This window comes from Clinocottus analis, unplaced genomic scaffold, assembly GCF_023055335.1.
Source record: "Clinocottus analis isolate CAN_PGR_092001 unplaced genomic scaffold, fCliAna1.0.p SCAF_13, whole genome shotgun sequence".
Taxonomy (NCBI): Eukaryota; Metazoa; Chordata; class Actinopteri; order Perciformes; family Cottidae; genus Clinocottus; species Clinocottus analis.
In genome coordinates, this window is record NW_027175854.1 from 16,640,274 (window position 1) to 16,661,948 (window position 21,675).

The 21,675-nt window shown below is 44.3% G+C and overlaps 2 protein-coding genes across 10 annotated transcripts in view; one reads left to right on the plus strand and one right to left on the minus strand.

The window, feature by feature from the left end:
* Nucleotides 1–21,675, minus strand: part of LOC137783987 (membrane-associated phosphatidylinositol transfer protein 2-like) — a 63,459-nt gene that overhangs the window by 7,674 nt on the left and 34,110 nt on the right. For 4 of the 9 annotated variants that reach the window (XM_068574373.1, XM_068574374.1, XM_068574375.1 and 1 more), the window contains 7 exons: nt 21,027–21,143; nt 20,461–20,577; nt 20,104–20,252; nt 19,869–20,018; nt 19,222–19,405; nt 19,012–19,140; nt 11,443–18,217 (listed from right to left, as the gene is read on the minus strand). In XM_068574373.1, coding sequence (XP_068430474.1) covers nt 17,861–18,217; nt 19,012–19,140; nt 19,222–19,405; nt 19,869–20,018; nt 20,104–20,252; nt 20,461–20,577; nt 21,027–21,143 — 1,203 coding nt within the window. In that variant the 3' untranslated portion in view covers nt 11,443–17,860. Of the gene's footprint in view, nt 1–9,927; nt 10,048–11,374; nt 18,218–19,011; nt 19,141–19,221; nt 19,406–19,868; nt 20,019–20,103; nt 20,253–20,460; nt 20,578–21,026; nt 21,144–21,675 lie in introns of those variants that run through there. The other 5 variants (XR_011077371.1, XR_011077370.1, XR_011077372.1 and 2 more) reach the window with 5 other exon arrangements.
* On the plus strand, nt 197–10,591 carry LOC137783989 (kinesin-like protein KIF2A). Its single transcript, XM_068574379.1, has 21 exons — nt 197–342; nt 1,016–1,110; nt 2,150–2,269; nt 3,023–3,077; nt 3,838–3,957; nt 4,764–4,864; nt 5,069–5,164; nt 5,609–5,663; nt 5,766–5,928; nt 6,008–6,098; nt 6,176–6,239; nt 6,337–6,428; nt 6,566–6,708; nt 6,798–7,002; nt 7,545–7,655; nt 7,744–7,811; nt 7,908–7,997; nt 8,550–8,694; nt 9,017–9,118; nt 9,300–9,435; nt 9,709–10,591. Exons 1-21 carry the CDS (start codon nt 282–284, stop codon nt 9,792–9,794), a joined length of 2,199 nt encoding a protein of 732 aa, XP_068430480.1. The 5' UTR covers nt 197–281; the 3' UTR covers nt 9,795–10,591.

The window sequence follows — 21,675 nt, forward strand, 5'->3', positions numbered from 1 at the left end:
TACGAAATGAACATTAATTATTAAGTATATTAAATATAAGTATCATTATTAGTAGTAGTATTATATATAAGTAACTTTGTCCTCAGTGTAATATTACACTGGTATCCATCACCACTACGGTGAGATGCTGCGCGCTCCACCAACCGCGCATGCGCAGAGGCTCCCTCTCCTCTCCTCTCTCCTCCTGTGATTGACCGCCACTGACCTCAGTTTCTGCAGCAGCGCACAACTCCGAGGCGGCACGAGGCGCACATCGCGACGCGCGCACGCGAGGAGGAGACATGGCCGGCATGTTCGGGAAGATCTTCGTGGGCATTTACGTGGAGATCAAACGCAGCGACGGTACGTAGCGAACCGCGGACGAGCCGCTGACACCGCTCCCTCCGCCCGGCGGGTCCGGGTGGAGGAAGCTAACGTCACCGCCGATTCTGCAGCGGCAGCCGAGCCGCCGCATCCTCTTTTTTTTTACCCCCGACATGTCACGTTCAATACACATTTATCCACGGTTATCCGGGTTGTGAGGATGACATGCATGTTGTTGACTGCACTGCATCCTCCAAAGCGAGGGGCTGATGCATGATGCATGCATCCGGGGCCTCTCCCCCTCCTGACTGCCGGCACTGCTTTCAATAAAAACGCTTCTTTTTGTTCAATGCACAAATGTGTGGATAAAGCTGCAGGTAATCTAACTTAACAGCCATTAAATGCAGCTGTTGGATTGGTGAATGACAGCAGGGGAGAAAGTCTTCATCCATCATCCATCTTGAGCCACACCCATTAGCATCTCAGTGTCCTCATATTGGAGGTAAAAAAACTGCAGGAATCCACACATTTAATATTTTGTCATTTTTCCTCCTGTGTGAGACGACGTGAGAGCAGTATTCTCAGCCAATCGCTTTATGGCTCGCTGCCTCCTGTGATTCTTAAAAAAAGGCTATAAGAGCAGCGTCTATATTACATCCTATAACTCCACAGTCCCACGCAGCATCCCATCTCTCTCTCTTCTTCTTCGCAGGACGAATACACCAGGCCATGGTCACGTCCCTGCACGAGGACAATGACAGCGTGACCGTGGAGTGGATCGAGAACGGGGACACCAAAGGGAAAGAGGTACGGCCGGCACTCCACTTCCTGTGTCGTGCAACCTGGACGTCCTCGTGCAACTCACCGGTCGTCGGTACAAGAAGTCTGGAAGCTCGGATTGAGACAGGCGCGGCTTCCTGTTTGGCAATAAAGCAGCCGAGAACACGCTGGAATAAACATGTCGAAGCAGAAGGAGCGTTTGACTGTCAAATCACAGTTTAAACCTCTTCTATCTCGACTGCAGAGGGCCTGAAGGAAAGCAGAACGACTCAGGGTCACCAGAGGCTTCTTTCGCGGGACAAAAACTATTTCAACTTTAAAATAAAACATTCGGTGTCTGGATTATAATGTTTTTATGAAATGCAAATGATCTAAAAGAAATAAGAAAACCAGCTAATAGTGTAAAAACATAAAAAATACTGAGTTTGCACCGTATAAACAGACGTTTTTAAAATTTTTAGACGCTAGTGCGTCTCTTCTCTGAAGAGCTTAAAGTCACGATGTCACTTCCTGTCGTCGCGTCTGTTCCACTTGCTTCTTGAGCTCAGTGCAAAACCTCAATCAGCGTTTATTTTTCACCGCGTCTGAAAAGAATCAAGCGCGTTCCCGAGGTTTACTTTCCACATTCGACGACAGCCGTTTGCTTTGGGGAGGACGGGCATAAAAAACTACAAACGCAGCAGCCGGTACTTTTGTCTATTAGAAGCAAACTCTCTCTCCTTCTGGAGTGATGTCCTCTTTGTTGTGTTCTCTTTGTTGTGCTCTCGTTGTGATCTCGTGAGTCCACTCCGTCCGGCCTCTTGTCCCTGACCTCTTCTGAAGAGCCATAACACGTCGTCCACGAAGGTCTCGGGCTCATGGGAAGTGGCGTTTGGTAAAGGAGAATAAAAAAAACATCCTTATACCTAAACTTTTACGAGAGCGGCTCCACATAGTCTTGTTCACGAGGTCGAGTTTCTTGGTTATCAGCATGAATGTCGATGGTTTTTCTTGCTTCTGGAGGTTCTCGCCTGCAGAAGATCTCTTCCCGATCGCCTGATGTCGTGTCTTTGTCTCTGCCCATCAGATCGATCTGGAGAGCGTCTTCGCTCTGAATCCTGATGTGACTCCTGACGAGGAGATACCGCAGAGTCCGGAGGCTCCTCTTCCTCCCTCCACCGTCGCCAAAACCAGCAAACTCCCCAAGGTCTGCTCCATCAGCGATCAATCAGTTATCAATTAGCACAGAAAGAAAAACTGTCACAAGCACTGAAAGTCTGAAAAGGGGCAGATGTGGATGCCTGGAGGCCGACGCTGTACAGGGTTTTATCACAAACTAGTACTATAGTTAGTATTATTATTAGCAAGCTCCTTTGGGTTAAAATAACCAGAAAACTGAAGTTTTGGATGATACAAGTTTCATAATAATAAGAAATTGCATTTTTTTTTTAAATTTTCAGAGAGTTGCTCTCCACAAATATAAAAAAGCTTTATATTGAACCGGAGGTTTTTTGCTGAGGAGTTAGACGCTAAACACAAGCTAAACAAACAAAAAGCAGAAGGTTTTATTATTATTTTATGAATATGCCATTAACGACAAGACGCTTTGATTACTTTCCTGCTCTTTAGATCTATTAGGATTTACATAATGACAGATTATTGAATTGATTAATAGATAATTAGAGGATCAAAACTAGCAGAGATGCTACATGAGCTGCAGATTTTAGACTGAAAGGTTTTACTTTTAAACTGTGAGGAAACATCTTCATGGAGGAAGCTTCTGTATTTAAAATTGTATTTTTACAACATTAACATTTGACTCAATCAGACTTTGAGGCTCAGAAATGTTGCGTCATAATGAAAGTGAAGGATTTCCTCTGCTGGAGGCGAACGCCTCTTTATTCTCGTATCTCTGTGAAAGTCTTTTCAACTTCCATCTCTGGTCTGTTTGGATTTCCAGACCAAACGGATTACAGCGATACCTAAAGCTGAGAATCCCCCACGAGAGAATCGAGGTATGTTTAAATCCCGTCGTGCCACAATTTAGTTTTTTAACTCTGTCAAATCTGAACACACAGACACGATACACAGATTTTTAGCTTCTTTTCTTTCAGAGCCTGGATGGGATGAGGAAGAGTCCTTGAAAAAAATTAAATCCTATATGTGTCCTATTCATGTGTTCATGACGTTCATTTAGTTTGAAATAATGAATCTGCTTTAAAAGAAAGAGGCTCAAAATATCAGCAGCATACATACAGGCATCTATATAAATGTTTATTCTTTTAATCCAACTATTGTCTCTCATTCATTTGTGTCATTTAAGGTTTACTGTATGCTTTGAATCCTCATTGTTAGTTTAAATACTACATTTGATCACTTTTCACTGTTCACACACAGATTTCACACAATGTTTAGTCATAGAAATTTGGTTAAAAGTCATACAAATTTGGTTAAGTGATGGAAATCTGGTTAAAAGCCATTTGTATTTGGTTAAATGTCATGAAAATTTGGTTAAAGTCATTTAAATTTGGTTAAAAGTTATGGAAATTTGGTTACAAGTCATGGCAATTTGGTTAAAAGTCATCTCAATTTGGTTAAAGTCATTTAAATTTGGTTTAAAGTCATTTTAATCTGGTTTAAAGTCATTTTAATCTGGTTAAATCTCCTGGAACTCCATTGGTCACAATGTGTCTGAACCCCGGCAGGATACCATCACAGTAATATGAGCGTGCTTGTTTTATACCTGTAATCTTTAACGTGTTATCTGCTCCTCAGCTGCCGCAGTGGGAACAACCCGCGCTCGTCCCAGCCAGCAAAGCCAACCGGCCGATCCGCCGCCGCCGGCCATCGCGCCGCAGTCCACCATCAACCAGTCGCTGCTGCAGCTGCAGAACGGTAACGCACAGCCACGTGTCAGAGGCGTGGTCCGGTCCCACGTGTCAGAGGCGTGGTCCGGTCTCACGTGTCAGAGGCGTGGTCCGGTCTCACGTGTCAGAGGCGTGGTCCGGTCCCACGTGTCAGAGGCGTGGTCCGGTCCCACGTGTCAGAGGCGTGGTCCGGTCCCACGTGTCAGAGGCCTGGTCCGGTCCCACGTGTCAGAGGCGTGGTCCGGTCTCACGTGTCAGAGGCGTGGTCCGGTCCCACGTGCTCTCCACTTGTGTTGTATCTGAGGTACACAAGGGCTGTTGTGTGTTGTTATTTTCTGGCAGACCACAAAGCGGTGATGTCATGCTCCCACACAGCTGCAAGGGCCTCAAAGACTCTTTCTTTCTTTCTTTTTTCTTCGAGCGCTGGTTTTAGCTCTCAGCTAATTAGCATGTTAGCTGTTGGCGTTAGCATGAACATGTGCTGCTCTCTCTGGTGGTAAAATACATCTGATTCACTTCTTTTTGACCAACAATGAATGTTTCCTCAGCCGGATGTATTTCATCTCGTTGGTCTCAAAACACCCAGTGGCATAATAAATATTAAGACGCTTTATGAAGTAAAAGTACAGTAGCTCTATGAGAGAGTGAAAAACACTCTGCTGCTTCATAATGCAAGTAAAGGTATGAAAGTATCATCGGTGTACTTCAGGTATTCAAAGTATTCTTTATGCCGTAAGTGACCATGAGAGGGATTGTTTGTGTGTGAGTAGTTGTTGTTTTTGTTTGTGATTATTATTATTTTGTTGCGATTATCTTTGCTCCTGTTTTTTCCAGCACGGAAGAAATCCAACTGCGTGAAGGAGGTCGAGAAGCTGCAGGAGAAACGAGAGAAGAGACGAATTCAGCAACAAGAGCTCAGAGAGAAGAGGGCACAAGTGAGGAGCGCGCTCACTCACACACACACACACACACACACACACACACACACACACACACGATTGTGTAAATGTTGTGTTAAATATCCAAATTCAGAAGTCGGTTTTTCCCTCGCTTCAAAAATAAATACACATGCTCGACTTTTACGAGCTTTTCTGGCGTACGCTTCACTTGATACTCGTGTTTGTTTGGTTCCGGTTCAGGAGGTGGACGTCCAGTTACCCAACTATGAAATCATGTGTATGATCAGAGACTTCAGAGCCAGCCTGGACTACCGGCCGCTAACCAACAACGACCTGGTGAGTCTGCTGGTGACGCTAACAGAAACAATGACAACGTCCCTTATGAAACATGAGAGAAGAAGTGACTTTAACACACTTATGGATGAGGAGAGATCTCCATGCATGAGAGTGAGATATTCATTTAAAAAGTACTACAACAAGTTTATCTACAACCCGACTCTTCATTTAAATCTCATGCTGTGGTGTCAAACGTTACTAAAACCCACATAACTTCACTTTACGTGTTGGTAAAGATCTTAATAATTCTAAAAATACCACAAATGTCAGGTTGAATTTTGGGAAAATGTCTTTAAAAAAAGCTAATACAATGTTGAGCGCTGAAATAAGTCGATTCAGAATAAATGGGAAATGGACTTTTCTAACTTTAAAGCGACTAAAGAGGAAATAAAAAGTGGTTTCATGCCTGAATGTCCACGTCATCTTTCCCTCCGGACGCTGCAGATCGAGGAGCACAGGATATGCGTGTGCGTGCGCGCGCGGCCGCTGAATAAAAAAGGTAAGAGTGGCTTTTTTAAAAAATATTTACACGATCTTGGCACCGAGACGTCGACTCGTCCGAGGCCGTGACGTCTCGCTCGGCGTCTCTTCTCCCTCGCAGAGCTGACGACGAAGGATTTGGACGTGATCACCATCCCCAGCAAGGACGTGGTGATGGTCCACGAGCCCAAGCAGAAAGTGGACTTGACCCGCTACCTGGAGAACCAAACATTCCGATTCGACTACACCTTCGACGAGAACTCCACCAACGAAATGATTTACAGGTAATGCGTGTGAACAAAAAACGTAATAAAATGTCTTTCAACGTCTCAAAGCGACAGCGTGCTCTTCCTCCTCTCTCAGGTTCACCGCTCAGCCGCTGGTTGAGACCATTTTCGAGCGAGGGATGGCGACCTGCTTCGCTTACGGACAAACAGGAAGTGGAAAAACACACGTGAGCGCTTTGAATTGTAACCGGAGAGGAGGCGGTGGTTTCTGCTCTGCTCTGGCTGACTCGTGTCTCCTTTCTAGACGATGGGAGGCGACTTTTCAGGAAAGAACCAGGACTGCTCGAAAGGGATCTACGCACTCTCGGGTCAGTTCCTCCCACAATGCACCTCTCTGTCGAACCTCTGCCGGTTACTGCATCCGACTGAATTCAAGTCTCCATTTTCATGTCTTTCCTTGTGCAGCCAGAGATGTTTTCCTTATGATAAAGAAGCCAAATTACAAGAAGTTGGATCTTCAAATCTTCGCCACGTTTTTTGAGATTTACAGCGGGAAGGCAAGTGTTTTAAAACCTGATTGGTACTTGAATTTATTTGATTAACGCAAGGATTATGAGCCGCTCTTCATGAAGCGTCGCAGCGTCGGTCCGTCCTGAACAGAGTCTCATCTCGTGTTGTTATTTTATGTAACCAGGTCTTCGATCTGCTCAACCGCAAAACCAAGTTGCGGGTCCTGGAGGACGGGAAGCAGCAGGTGCAGGTGGTGGGGCTGCAGGAGAAGGAGGTGAAGTGCACAGAGGACGTCCTCAAACTCATCGAGTTGGGAAACAGCTGCAGGTAAGGAGGACGCGGCCGTCCGCGCTCCGGCGTCCGCCGAGAGCGGGGAAAGGTCGGTCCTCAACGGCGAGCTTCGCGTCTCCTTTCAGGACCTCCGGTCAGACCTCGGCCAACGCTCACTCGTCTCGGAGCCACGCCGTCTTCCAGATCATCCTCCGCCGGCGGGGGAAGATGCACGGAAAGTTCTCCCTGATCGACCTGGCGGGCAACGAGAGAGGGGCGGACACGTCCAGCGCCGACCGGCAGACGCGCCTCGAGGGAGCCGAGATCAACAAGAGCCTGCTGGCGCTGAAGGTCCATTAGTCGCTGCACTGGCACCGAGACGTCAGCGGGGACAGCTGTCCAAAACAATTACTAATATTATCCAAATACATTCATTTAATATGAGACATACACGGCTGAAATCAGAGACTAATTTTGACTAATTGTTCCAATAATGAAGTGCTTTGCATTTAGAATTTGTTCTTCTGCACAACCACTCATGATGTTCCTGTTTGTCTCTCCCTCCATCCCCATCACACACACACACTCTCTCTCTCTCTCCCTCCCTCCCCCCCTCCGTCCTTCCGTCCCCATCACCCTCTCTCTCTGTGTCTCACTGTCTCCCTCACTCTCCCTTTTTCTCCCTCTCTTTCTCTCCCTTCCTCTCCCTCCCCATCTCTCTCTCTCTCTCTCTCTCTCTCTCTCTCTCTCTTTCTCTCTCTCTCTCCATCCCTTTCTCTGTGTCTCACTGTCTCCCTCCCTCCCCATATGTCCCCCCCCCCCCTTTCTCTCTCTCTCTCTCTCTCCTCCCTTCCTCCCTCCCTCCCTCTCCCTCTCTCTCTCTCTCTCTCTAGGAGTGCATTCGAGCGCTGGGCAGGAACAAACCTCACACACCGTTTCGAGCCAGCAAGTTAACCCAGGTGCTGCGAGACTCCTTCATCGGAGAGAACTCCAGGACCTGCATGGTGAGACGAGAACGTCACGATCGCACGAATCATTCGAAAACTTTCCGTAAACATCGTCTCTCTCTGACGCTCTCGATGTTCTTCGCAGATCGCCACCATCTCTCCTGGCATGGCGTCGTGCGAGAACACCTTGAACACGCTGCGATACGCCAACAGGTAAAAACGCATCGCGTTCTAGAAAAAGGTTTGAATGACGGCGAGTGTGTGAACAAGGTGACACGTTCCTCTCCGTCTGCTGCTCTTGGCTTCCAGAGTGAAGGAGTTCGGCATCAGTCCTTCAGACATTCCCTTCTCCCAGAGCGGAGGAGGAGGCGGTCGCTCCGAGCTCTCCCCGTCTTATGAGTACGATTTATACTTCACTTCTGTCCGTGTTGTCATGTGACGTCACCCGTTAATCACCACCTTCTGTTGCTGCCCGTCCACTGGAATTCTAGAATGGAATTTTAGAATTCTAGAAAGGAAGGGCATTCTAGGGTTAACCCTAAATTAATTAGGGTTAACCTTAACCCTAGGTTAACCTTAACCCTAAGGTTAACCCTAAATTAGCCCTAAGGGTTAGCACTAGAATGGAATTCTAAAATTCCATTCTAGAATTCTAAAATTCCATTCTAGAATTCTAAAATTCCATTCTAGAATTCTAAAATTCCATTCCAGAATTCTAAAATTCCATTCTAGAATTCCATTCTAGAATTGTATCCAGTTTGTTGCTTTTATTATCCCAGTCTTCATTTCCCCTCAACCTGCATGCGCTCATTCCGTAGTGTCTGTGGTTTGAGCATTAGCGCCCCGCCCGCTGCGCCCCGCCCGCTGCGCCCCGCATGCGGCCCCCTGACCCTCTTTGCGGCGCGCGACCCCTCGGCCGTAGTTGCACAATAGTCCTGTTGTTGCTTTAAGGGTGAAGGAACTGCCGGCGGACCCTGAAGGGGCGATGGACATCCGGCAGGGAGGACACGTCAACCAGCTGGAGGTGCTGGAGGCCCAGTGGGGCGTCGGCAGCTCCCCGCAGAGAGACGACCTGAAGCTGCTCTGCGAACAGAACGTAAGATAAACTCTGAAAGACACTTCACCTCATGGCATCCAGCTCTGGTTTACGAAAATCCTAATGGTTAACGCACCCGCACTAAAGTCTGATTATCTCCTTAACCACACGGCTTATTTAAATAATTTAAAAAGGGATAATACACAGAAAACCTTGGGAACATAGATAATAAGTTCATGTATGTGTTACTGGTATATTGGTCTATGATAGTGCACAAAAAAGGAACGATTATTTTTATATTTTTAAGCTGGTTGTTTTCGGGTATCCAGACTGCAGAACGTAAACACGTTCTCCAACACGTTCTCCAACACGTTCTCCGCAGGAGGAGGAGGTTTCCCCGCAGCTCTTCACTTTCCATGAAGCCGTCTCTCAGCTGGTGGAGATGGAGGAGCAAGTTCTGGAGGACCACAGGGCCGTTTTCCAGGTACGACTGGCGCCTTCAGAGGGCCTCATTTTAAATCACGAACACGTGTGTGTGTGAAATGTGTATGAACCCTGGACAGGTGCTATGTATTTTTTTAATTTAATTTAAATTGTTTCATTTACAAATGCTGCAAATTTGCCCAGAAAGTCAGAAATTAATAAATGAAAACTGTCCTTCCAAGGAGTCGATCCGCTGGCTGGAAGACGAGAAGGTGCTTTTGGAAATGACGGAGGAGGTGGACTACGACGTTGAGTCATTCGCGACCCAACTGGAGCAGATCCTGGACCAGAAGATCGACATTCTCACGGAGCTGAGAGGTAAAGATCATCCGTCGTTAAACGTTGAGAGCCGCTTTCGAACGTTCCCGGTTACTTTAATCCGTCTCATGTCGGGATCCAGACTGTCGGACCCCTGCTGCAGTAAAATGTGAGGTTTTCTAAAGGGACCCTGGTGCTCAGAGACACTACCTCTTTAGTCCACAGGGGGCGCCAGAATCAACACCGAATTAAAGTTCCTTGTTATAGCTTTTAAGTGCAGCACTTGAGTCAATGCACTGAGTTACATTCCACTGTTATTCTCTCTTCTTGCAGATAAAGTCAAGTCTTTCCGCTCGACACTCCAGGAAGAGGAGCAAGCTAGCAAACAGATTACCCCGAAGAGGCCTCGTGCACTATAGACACATACTATATAGATATATATATATATCTATATAGATATATGTCTCTCTGTAATATTGACTTGAGAAAGATGAAAGCTGCCGCTGAGGAGGTCAAGAGCCGATGACGCTCAGCTGTGATTTTACGACTTACTGTCTTCTGTGCGTTCGGTTCCTCCTCGACCTCTTTGCTGTACAGGCTGCCGTCGCTTCCCATCATGCATCTGTCCATCTGTAGAACCAAAGAGCAGGCCGCCGTTGCTCTCCCATCCTCCTGTGAATTGTGTTTACAAGGTTTTTGTATGTGTGACAAGTCACAAGTGCTTCATTATGAGAAAAAGAAAAGAGAAAAGGTGAATAATTATTTGTTTTGAATACATTTTTATAGAGTCAAATCATAGCTTATCCTCACTTTGGCCAATTTTATAAACAACTTTTGCCATTTTGTGCAATATTTGGAGGATTTTATTCCCGTTCGTCGGACGGGGCATGCCGTTTGTGTGTAAAATGAGCTACTGTGTGTTTGTGTTGATACTGTATGTAATATATGTTTGATTGAGAGAAAGCTTAAAAACACAACACTAACCCTGCATTACATGAATTGACCTGATGGGGGCACTATAATCAAAGACAGTCATTGATTTCACAGTGTCCCAGAAAACAATTACTGAAACAGTAATTTTCCATTTGCCAAAATAAAGAAACTCTACTTCTTGTTGCTGGATTTGTTTTTATTTAATTTGCTAATGCAAACATTGTGAAAAAATATTATCATGGAAGTTTTGGGCTGCAGCTTTTGTTCCTTCAGACAGAGTTTATTTATTCGTGCAATTTACAGACTGGAATCCATGTTTGTTTGTATTCGTCAGCAGTTTGTGTGTTTTTAAAGAGTTGAAGAACAACAAATAAAAAGCCAGTCAGTCAACTCGTTATTTCTAACTTTTCTATCAGTCTGTTGCACTCAGACTAAATATATCTTACATAAAGTCTCAAAAAGTGTAATTTCCTCAAACTTGCAGCACGAGTTTTCTCTCCGTGGCCTTTTGTCGGGGACTATTTTCAGCTGCGGATGAATACTTGCGTGATTGGAGAAGCCACGGAAAACCTCAAATAATGTATTTTATTTTAATATATAATTTAATATGCAAATAATTGGATTAAAAAAATACTGATTGACTGTTTTGGACTCATTCAAGTTAAAATTCTTAATCGTAACGTGCACAGAAAGGGCAGAGAAGTAGTGGAAGATACAATTAAGACACATTACATATCCATATTTCTATATATATAAATAATCCATCCATATATCTATCTATCTATATATATATCTAAATAATCCATCCATTATTTACTCAACATTGGGGTTGAACTAAGACCAGTGACGATTCGTCAGTTAATCGGCCGTTTTGGATTTTAATGCCAACGTCTGAGCTATAAGCTATAAGCACATCTCTGGTAAACACGAGAGTTGAAGTGATGCTTTTGCCTTTTTGTTTGTGGGGATTCTCAGTTTTACAGATCTGTCGACTAAATCAACTGATCTATTAGCTGATATAAAAATAAAAATAAATCTAAAATTTGACCAAAAGGCGATGGAGGACTCAAGATATAAAGATCCAATCCAGCAGTCCTTTAAATTAAAAGTAAAATCACGCGTACACACGTTGAGTTACCGTCCAGTTGTATTTATTCCACAGAACAGACAATGGTGGGGAGAGCCGGGGCGGGCAGAGGTCAGAGGTCGGCCCGATGTGCTAGAACACATGAAACAGACATCAGAACCGACGCTCTGACGTCACGGGGTCGTCGCTCAAACACACAAAGTGCCGTCGTCGACGTCCCAAATGAAAGGAAAACCTTTGTTTTTACCGTGTTGAAAAGAACCGACAGCCATCTGCATTCTGGTGCTGACAAAATAATAAAAACACTTTATTTTAAAGCCCCCGGTTCAGCATGTAGAAGGAGTTTATTATAACTGAATTGATGGTTTATAACATTTCATGGTTTGGAAGTTGTAAACAGTTACACATATATGACTGTAGCCCGTCCTGTGAAGCATTTAGAACATGAATGCATAAAAACATAAAGGTTGTCTTCATGTGTTGTGAATAGATCCTGATGGTGCGTTATAAAGCATTTAATAACTGTTTATGTACATTTACAGGCAGGTTTAATAGAGTTTATAAATGTATGTTAAAACCCATGGAGGCATATATGATGATAGCTATGTTATGCTATGAATTATTGATTACTATCCAATTATGGATGCTTTGCACTGCAGGGAGAGTTTAATTTACATTAAATAAATACTTTTTTTTTTTAATCATTTATTACAACTACATTATAAATGATGTGTTAATAAACAGTTATTAAGTGTTTATGATGCGTATAAATGCTAAATGACAGCGTTCAAATTGAAATACATACAAATTTGTCAAAGCCAAATCTAAAAACTGTATGTATCCAAAATATATCTGAATTATTGCCACCATATATTTTGACACTTTATTATAATTTACGTATGTCAGACCTACAGTTCTATAGTGTTTAATATGATATCCTGTTTATGAATCATATAGATCTTTGTACAACTTATTAATAATGCACCCATGATACATGATTTATAGGCTGCGAGTAATGGCTTTATTAATGATTTATAAATAATATTAGATCTAATCCCTTTGGTTGGTGTTTAAAATGTTAAAAATAAGTCATCAAGTCTGCAGTCATTAGTGCTAATATGCGACCAATAAAGCGATTTAATCATCTAGTCTGCAGCTTTAAGTGGTGTTAATAAATAGATTCATCAGGTTTGACTAAAGGGCCTGTCTGTTGGAAATCAACAAAATCCTCGAACCTAAAAGCTCATTTATGAACATATCTAATTTATTTAATCAGTTTAAAATCTGAAAATATGTGCAGAACTATATCTTGGAAACGGACCTTGTCAGACACCCAGGCTAGCAGTTTCCCTCCACTCCCAGTCTTTGTGCTAAGCTAAGCTAAGCTAAGAGGCGGCTTTATATTGAACACAGACATGAGAGGTGTCGATCTTCTCATCTTACTCTCCAACATGACACAGGATTACTTTCCCCCAAAAGGTCAAACTATTCCTTTAACCATTATTAAAGCGATTAGTTCAGACGTAGTACTTCTTCATGAGAGGGTGCTTTACTAGAAAGTGACTTCTGGAGCAACTCAAACTAGCACTGGACTAAAACCTATCCAAACATGTGGCAATAATTGTAATATTCTCAAATATAATCAGCAGAAATCTTTCGATATATATATTCCTTTAAACAGCGCGCCATAGCGGACAACAGAAGTGGTTTATTGTCGTTAAGCATGAAGGTTACGTAGTTCCAATCTGACTGGATGACATGCGGCAGCTCGCTAAATAGAGCGGCTTCGTTTGTGGCTCTTTTTAAACTTGTTTTCATGCGTCCACGGCCGACTGAGAAAAAAACAGCCTCCAGTTACACTTCAAAGGTTCTGTAAAACACTCCAGATTTGAAAAATAGGAACGGCAAGTCCTATAAAATGACTGTTGTAAAGAGAGAAAGAGAGAAAGAGAGAGAGAGAGAGAGAGAGAGAGAGAGAGAGAGAGAGAGAGAGAGAGAGCGGTGTAGCTCAGATACAAATAGTTCTCACAAGGTGAGAAACACAACTGCAGGTGGTGTGTGTGTGTCTGTGTGTGTGTGTGTGTGTGTCTGTGTGTGTGATGGTGGATTGCCTGTAGCGTTGTACTGTAGTAGATTGTGCCCCTGCTGTGATACTGGCGTTGCCTGGCTGTGACTCGAACAATAATATTGCACTGGTAAAAATGAAAGAAAGAAAAACTTCCTGTGTTGGTCCGCCACAAAAGTGACAAATAAAATGCTACATTTTTTTTTTTTCAAATATATTTCACCTGAAATTTCCATAACATCATGATCTTTAGGTAAATAAATAATTCTCAACCATATAAGTCCTACATATACATCTTTACAGTATGTACACTGACACGTCCGTGGCTCACAATCCAAATGGGCAAGACATTCAACATGGCCGCCGAAACGGCTGAAAGTGGAGAACAATGAGGGGTTTTGTAGCCCCAAAAAAACTACCTGGCACCCGACGCACAACAGAAACTTCAATAAAAGTAGCTTATTGTCAACGATTACGGCGACACGCTCGATCTCTGCTCACCGCTTCGAAGCTAAAAACATCTTTTAACATCTTTGTTAAAGACGCTTTTCTTCCTCAGATGTTATAACATTCGATTAAAACTGTCACCAAAAAACAAATTAAGAAAAAAATCCAGTCGAATAAGTCAGTACACTAACATAAATAGTTTGGGTGTACAATCTAAATCAGGGGTTTTCAAACACACACACAGAAAATTCATAGAATAAGAAATGCATGTCACAAAGCAGAAGTGCTAATAGCTTATTCGGCGTATTTTGAATTGCCAATTTGTAAATGTAAAGTTGAAGCCTACATCATTACTTACGACATTTTACTCCCCGTTTACATCTTGGTTATCCTCCGAAAAAACAAAAGTAAGACAAAGACGAGTAACAGGAGGGTGGAGGCGTCACACTTTGAAAACCCCTGGTCTAAATGTTCTGACCGTTTGGCACATTGACCTCCATTGTTTCCACATCCAGACAAAAATGTACAGACGTGTGTGCGCACCCGCACATCCAGCATACACCCTGAACTCAAGAAACAGTGTCACGCACTTTGGAGGAGTCCGAATGTGAGATGGTGACTACAGTATATGTCCGCCGGAAACTAGTGCAAAAAAAACAATGAGGTTACACAGTTGATCAACTACAGTTGTTTGGAGAATGGATTTGGCTTCGGTGGCTGAGTCGACGACGTCGCTGAGCGGAGAGACAGACGGCCCTCGAGCCGCGAAGCAACGGCGGAGTGAGAGGAAGTGAGGTACAACGTCCGCACGTCCGAAAGCTTTTCATGGGTTCGGACGGTTTCAAGTCCGCCTTAAAACGACAGTCAGGTGCACGGAAAGATGAGTGAAACTCCTGTTCGTGCATGAAGGAAACGGGGCAACGTCTTCTGTCCTGGTTGAGGTCACTCGATCTCGATTGCGGTAAATATCATAATTTGAAATACCCGCATGGTTAAAAAGACGTTTTTGTATACGACTGCGTGGATTAAATATGTGACGAGCGTCCTACGTTTCATACTGGCCGCTCATGAAACTTATTGTGTGTATAAACACAGTTCATCTGAAGCTAATCAGAGGTTGAAACAATAAGAAAAATCTGAAGCACACCTTCCAAACTAAGTGGTTTTAGTATGGAATCCCCTTTTGTGTTATTACCACTAACAGACGCCTTAAAAAGAAAGTAAAGGGTTTTTATTTTGGCTAAAAATGCTCCTGCTAATGACGTGTGCAAGAGGACTTGAAGATAAAAGGCCAGAGCGAGTGGACTCAAGATAAACTCATTGCTGGTCTAAACTCTCTCTCTCTCTCTCTCTCTTAAGGACAGATGCACGTGATTAGCGTGACAAAAATAGGGGATGTTGAGGTTATGAAACACAGAGGCCAGTAGAAGAATAAAAAATAAAAAAGGGGCCACAGATGGAGCCTTGGGGGACGCCGAAACCGACTGGAATTTGACCAATATTTCGATTTGGTTCGATTTCTTTCCAGAAAGTCTACAGATACACTTATCTGACTCACAGCTGAACCTCATCCACAGAAGCATTGACGACATCGAGCCAGCGCCGTTTCACTCTTCATTTGGGCTTTTGACTTTAGTTTTAAGACAGACGTTGAACACGAGCGAACCCGTCCTTTAATGATGACGCATCTGCACGGCTAAACTATTCTGTGCACAAGGTTTGTGTTTTTGGATTGGAGATGTGAGCCGGCTTCTTCTTCTTCTTCTTCTTCTTCTTCTTCTACGTCCCCCTTTGTACGAAAATATACAGTTCAGTAGACGGAAGCAGCGAAGGGGATGTTTTCTCTCATGAGGGCACCAGTGATTTTTTCCACCACAGAAAGATCCAGTCTTTTTCAACACCAACACTGAATCACTCCTGGGCCCATTCTTCATGTCCGTTTTGGTAGAAATACTTGAAAAATGAAAAGGTCTCTGCGTGAAAGCTACGTGGACACACGGCCTCCGCCCCTTCGACAGAGTCGAGCCCGAACACAAACCGGGCTCCTCAGCAGAAACACCACATTTATCCTCCATCCGTCTCCGAAAGAGCAAAAAAAGCCGGGGGACCGCCACACAGGTATGTCCCAGCAGCAGCAGCACATGTGGGGAGCAGGACACCACCAACAGGTGGATCAGAGGTATTGCAAGCAGATGAATATATAAAGGGATTGTTGCTGTGGACTGTACAGAGTTTCAGTTGTTGCTTTAATGCCGCATGCCCTGTTTGTCTGCTGTCTGTATCGTCTGTGGAACAAGTGTGTTGTTGGATATTAAGGCCTTGGACGGCCCAGAGGCCACGCTGAAAAGGGAAAATACTACTGAGTCTCACACAAACTGTGGAATGAAAACTAGCCTTTAGGTATTTAAATACATGTAGCATGTCAGTGAGGAACAAAGTTGTTCTGTGACTAAGACAAGAAGGACTTTCACCTCTGATACAATATATTTCATGAGGTCACATCCATCTGTGGATCAGTTAACCCAAACTACACACACAAAAAAAAGACAAATTTCCTCACTTACAGTTTTGGTTTTATGTGTCGTGTGTATGTCAACATGCTTATGTTTTGGCAGGTATAAGGTTCACCATGTTTACCATCAAGGTGTCGCTTGCGAACATTTGCTGATTAAGAGTTGAGGCTGATGGTTATGTCATTAGTTCAGCAGAAGGTATTGGACCAATTAAAATGTTGACGTGTAACATGTAGTTATTGAGACATTTTACCCAAAACCACCACGGTCAACCTGTTGGTGGCGCTATAGGAACAGTCTGGGGATCACCAAAGTCAGTAGGATTCATTGACTAGGAATCACGAATGTCTGTACAAAAAAAGTTGTGCTAATCCATCTGGTGGATGTTGAGAATATTTAAGGAAGGACTCGTCCTCTGGACGCCATGAATATCTGGACCAAATGTCACGGCGATCCATGAGCTAGTTGTGGAGATATTTCACATGAAACCAAAAAAAAATGTTGATCTCATGTCGGTGCTACGAGAGAAGCCAGGGGGATCCAAACAACGACAACAAAAAAAGCCACCGGACGTCATCGTCTGTGGACGATGAACGTTTCCACGCAATTCCACGGAAATCCACCCAAAAAAAGTCAACGAGATATCTCAAGTCTGGACCAAAGTGATCGGATTCGCGTCGTTTGTGTGGCTGAAAGTGTCCGGTGTCATCACGACGCTGCACTCTATAGATTATTATCTCTGACAAAAACAAACCCCCGAAACTTCCTGAATGGATAGAAACCGCAAGAGGTAAAAGTGAGGAAAATATGCGTATCGTGTACTTTGGATGAACTGACGTATTTGCCAGTCATTTTCCGGGTTCGAGTTGTTGTGTGAGAAAAACGCGGCGACGGTGGCACCGAAACAGAAGCGAAGGTCTCCGTCTCTTCTTCGCCACGACGCTCGAAGACGAGCCTGGCTCTGCGGTTTGTGTCCTGAGCTCATGAGAGTGTGAACACCTGGACAGTGTGTTGTTAACGTGTGTGTTCGGGGAGGAGGAGGAGGAGGGAGGAGCAGGAAGGGAGGGGTGGGGGTCCCGTTACACGAGATTAGTTTAAGGCTTACAATATTTCATTTAATCCTTCCTCGTCATGTTCTCTTATTAGTTAATGATGTATCCTATAAAAGTAGTACTGTAAAAGACTCATGCTACAGAATTGTCTTTTGTTCGCTGGATCCCACTTGGCCTGATTCGTCCACTCCTCCTGGACAGATCTCTCTCCGTCCCACCAAGAGGGTCCAATGCTTAAAAAACCCGGAGCTCATCCCTTTCATTTCTAAAATACAAACCCTCCGTTGGCTTCCTCCTCTCCCGCCCCTGCTCTCCGCGTCCAGTCCAGAGATCATGGTGGCGTCAGGCCGAGGGTCCCTTTCAACGGCGCGGCTCCACTATCCAACGTCTATTTGGGGCCGAGTAACCCTCCGCTGCCCTCCTTGGTGCTCCCGCTGCGACCCCAGCACCCGGCGGCGATGCTCATACTCCTCTGGGTCGCCGCCCCGACCCCCCGGTCCCGCTCCACCTCGCACTGGCTCTGGGTTCGCTCGGTCCGGCCCGGCTGGCTCGGGGACGTCGCTCCCGGCTGGGAGGAGATGGTGCGGAAGATGTGATTGCGCTTGCGGAGGAATTCCCCCCCGGCCGCATTGAGCCCGAAGCTGCTCTTGCGGAGGACCATGCGGGTGCTGGCAGACTTAGCGGGGCGAGACCTCTGGTTGTACTCCAGCTGGGACAGGTGGGACGCGTAGCCGTCCGCGATGAACTGGAGGACGTCAAGTCAATCAGATTTACTGACCCGTACGGTCGGCTCGAACACACGATCATTTATGAAACCTTTTCTCAGCCCACAAAATAGGACATTTGATCAAGAACAGCTGTGTTCTTGATCAAAAGAAGCTCATAAAATAGTTCAATAATGAGATATTTCTCATCTAAACTTCTCAGCCGGTTTCATTTAAAATAACAGTTTGAGTTACAATTATATAATATTACACAGAAAAGGAAAATTAAGACACTTCAAAAGTTGCTTCTGTTCATTTCAAATGTAAAATGTTTCCAGTTCTTATTCATTTATTGAAATTCTTTAAATGCCACTTTAAATATGAATGCAAAAATCCTTATTCTGACCACTTTTATTGAATTTGAATGTAAAAGTAAGGTTTTCTGTTTTTATATGTTATAAAAGTGCTGCACTTTGTCTGCACAAACTATATAAAATATGTGTGCTACATAATCTGCATACAATGTGCATACATATAATAATTATTATTATCATTAACATATAAATACAAATGTATTTGTGTCTAAAGTAGTTAAAGAACATCGATGCTTCAGTGTTAAAACTTGGATTTTGATACTTTAACTACATTTTGCAAATAATATATGATATAAGTATATAATGCAGGACTTTTTTTTTACATTGTTGAACATTGTTATGAGATTAAAACTGTTATGATCGACGGACTGATTAAACACTACGGTGCTTTGACCGTTAGATTAGAAGTGTAATCTATATCCAATACATCTATATCTCAACCTAATCTATACTTTCTGTACCTGGCACTGGTGCTGCAGCTTCTTCGTGGGCCTTCCCACAATGTAGATGTGCGAGGGAGGCAGGCCGAGGGACGAGTACACAGAGATGTCCTTGGTGGAGCCGTAGGCGGCAAAGATCCTCATCTGGGCCTTATCAGAGAGGGAGGTCGGACGTTAGAGACTTCAGGGACTTTAATCCGGAAAGCGCTCGCCTGGAACTGGCGCACTCACCTCGTTGATGAGGCTTTTGAGGAAGTTGGCCTTGTGCCGGAGCGGGTCGTGAACCAGCCCGTCGCAGAAGGACACGATGCCGTGAGGGAAGTTATGCTGGGAGAGCCAGGCCACCACGCGCTGCTTCTGCATGTCGGGACGGCCCGTTACGTAGACTATCAAGTAGCCCAGGTCCTGCCAGTACCTGCAAAAAACAACAACAACTTCAATGGAGCTGTGTTCACCAGCTAGTCTCTTACTGCGTGTTTGGGTCTGAGCAGGTCGGGAAAATGTGTGTTTTTAGAGCTTTTTCATTAAAACAGCTAAAAAACGAACCCACGAGAGTGTTGAGGCTGAACTAAAACAGTAAAATCAGCTGGAAGTTGCTCCAAAGCTGCAATGAGCTGAAGAGAACGGCACAGTTGGTGATCCATCATCACTGTGAGCAACAATGCTTACCGAATAAATACTAATTTAATCTGTTGTTCAGTAAAGTGACCAGAAAGTTAACTGCGATTCCTTTTGAAATGAACACAAACGATGCAGGTAGCATCCTTTTTTCAAGGTTTCGCTGTAAAAAGAAAGACTGAACAATAATCCACATGTAGTGACGTATGAGGGAAAACGTATCTATGTATTACTGCAAAATATACGCGTACGATCCCTACCTCACCACATCCACGGCTCCAGCTCGAACCTTGGGATCGCTGCCCATTATAGACACGCTGGCGGCGAACGAGCCGTCAATACTGAAGACGACAAACTCTGTTCCTCGCGGCACGACGGAGAGATAGCTGTCTGCCACCGTATGGTCGCCCCTGAGAGAGGGAGACGGATGTTTTAATGAAAGGAGGAGATGAGTACTTTGTTTTTTTACATTAAATGAAAAATGACTTTGCATACCTGACCACCATTTTGACAGGATAGACCCCGATACCCAGCTTTTTGCCCTCGGGGAGCAGATAAGAGACTCGCCCGCTGCTGTTGGTGAGCTCAGTGTTGAAGAACACCCACTCTCCAGACGGAGGCTGCGTCATGATGTGGATGTCGATCTGCAGAAAATAAAGACATTATCCTTCATTAGTCTCTGCGTTTGACCCATCCTTAGTGTTTTAGGGAGCCGTGCTGCTGCTCAAGGACACCTCGACATGCAACGCACTATGGGGAGACTGGGGATCGAACCACTCGCTCCCAAATACACTATTTCAACCCCATTCGACCTCGACGACACGATTCTGATTCTGTGTATGCCGTCGGTACCTTCTCTCCGGTGAGGGTGACCATGTCCAGGGGTCCGTACATGAAGCGTCCCGTCACCATCTGGGCTCCGTCCTCCGTGAACACGGCGTCGTTCACTCGGTGGTTCGCCGTCACGTTCTGAAAGACAGACGAAGAGGAAACGAGCCGTCAGAATATGAACCTCATCCTCCTCCTCTGTGTTGTTCTGGTAACATTCACTCTGATCAGTTCATCTCCACCTCACTTCTGCAGCTTTGGTTTGATTCGTTCTCTTATAAAGCCGCTGAAATCCAGATGAGAGAAGCTCTAAATTGATCAAAACTGACAGGAAAAGCCGACACGACACTTAGATCGGGCCAGTCTGAGTTTCAGTGAAGTAAAAAGCACAATGTTTTCGCTTGAGATGAAGTAGAGCAGGAGTATAAAGTAGCATAAAGTATGTCAATATTGTATTGAAGTATCCACCACTGGCTGTGTGCAAGACTGGCGACACTACGGCTTTAGATAATGCAGCAACAGGTTTGTCCTTGAAGGGCAGATGGATGAAAAACACAAGTTATAACAGCTGATGAGGCAAGAGGTCTTACCCGGATTTTAACATGAGTCCTCTTGCGCAGCCACTTCTCTCGAGGTTTGGACGGCGTGAATTCAGAGACTTCTTTACCGTCCAGCTCCAAGATACTGGAGTTCTCGTGTCTCATCACCTGGGAAAGATTATTAATTGTCGTTAAAAAACAAAGAAGTCACTCTGGTTTTAAATGATTCGGCGTCACAGTCGTCCTGATCGTCGTGCGGTTTCTGCTCGATTCAGCGCTCGAGAGTTCAGCCAAAACTAATATGATGCTGCAGCATTCTGCAAAGTAGTTAAAACTGTAAAGTAGACACTTTACCTGCTTGCTTTCTTCACATTTTCATCTGTATATTTCGGTTCATGACAGCAATAAAAAACATATAAAAAGCATTTTAATTACCGTTGTGTCATTTCAAGATTGTTTTTGTGCCAATTCACACTAAACATGGTTTAGCTGAGGCTGATAGGAAAGTATCTGCAATAAAAAAAATATGCCCCACTAAATATTTAATAATAGTGCTACATGAAAAGTTAAAGGATCAGCAAAGTAAAAATAATTCATCACGAGGGGAACGCGAACCAAAGTTAATGGCAATCGGTCAAATAGTTATGAGGTGGTGTCGAGCTATTTCATTAAAAAAAGTGTCAACCTGCTGGTGGCGCCA

Coding starts and splice junctions, on each gene's coding strand:
- LOC137783989 (XM_068574379.1), top strand. CDS start 282: ATGGCCGGCATGTTCGGGAAGATCTTCGTGGGCATTTACGTGGAGATC. Junction 6,429..6,565: donor TTGAGATTTACAGCGGGAAG/GCAAGTGTTTTA, acceptor TTATGTAACCAG/GTCTTCGATCTGCTCAACCG. Junction 9,119..9,299: donor ACCACAGGGCCGTTTTCCAG/GTACGACTGGCG, acceptor TGTCCTTCCAAG/GAGTCGATCCGCTGGCTGGA.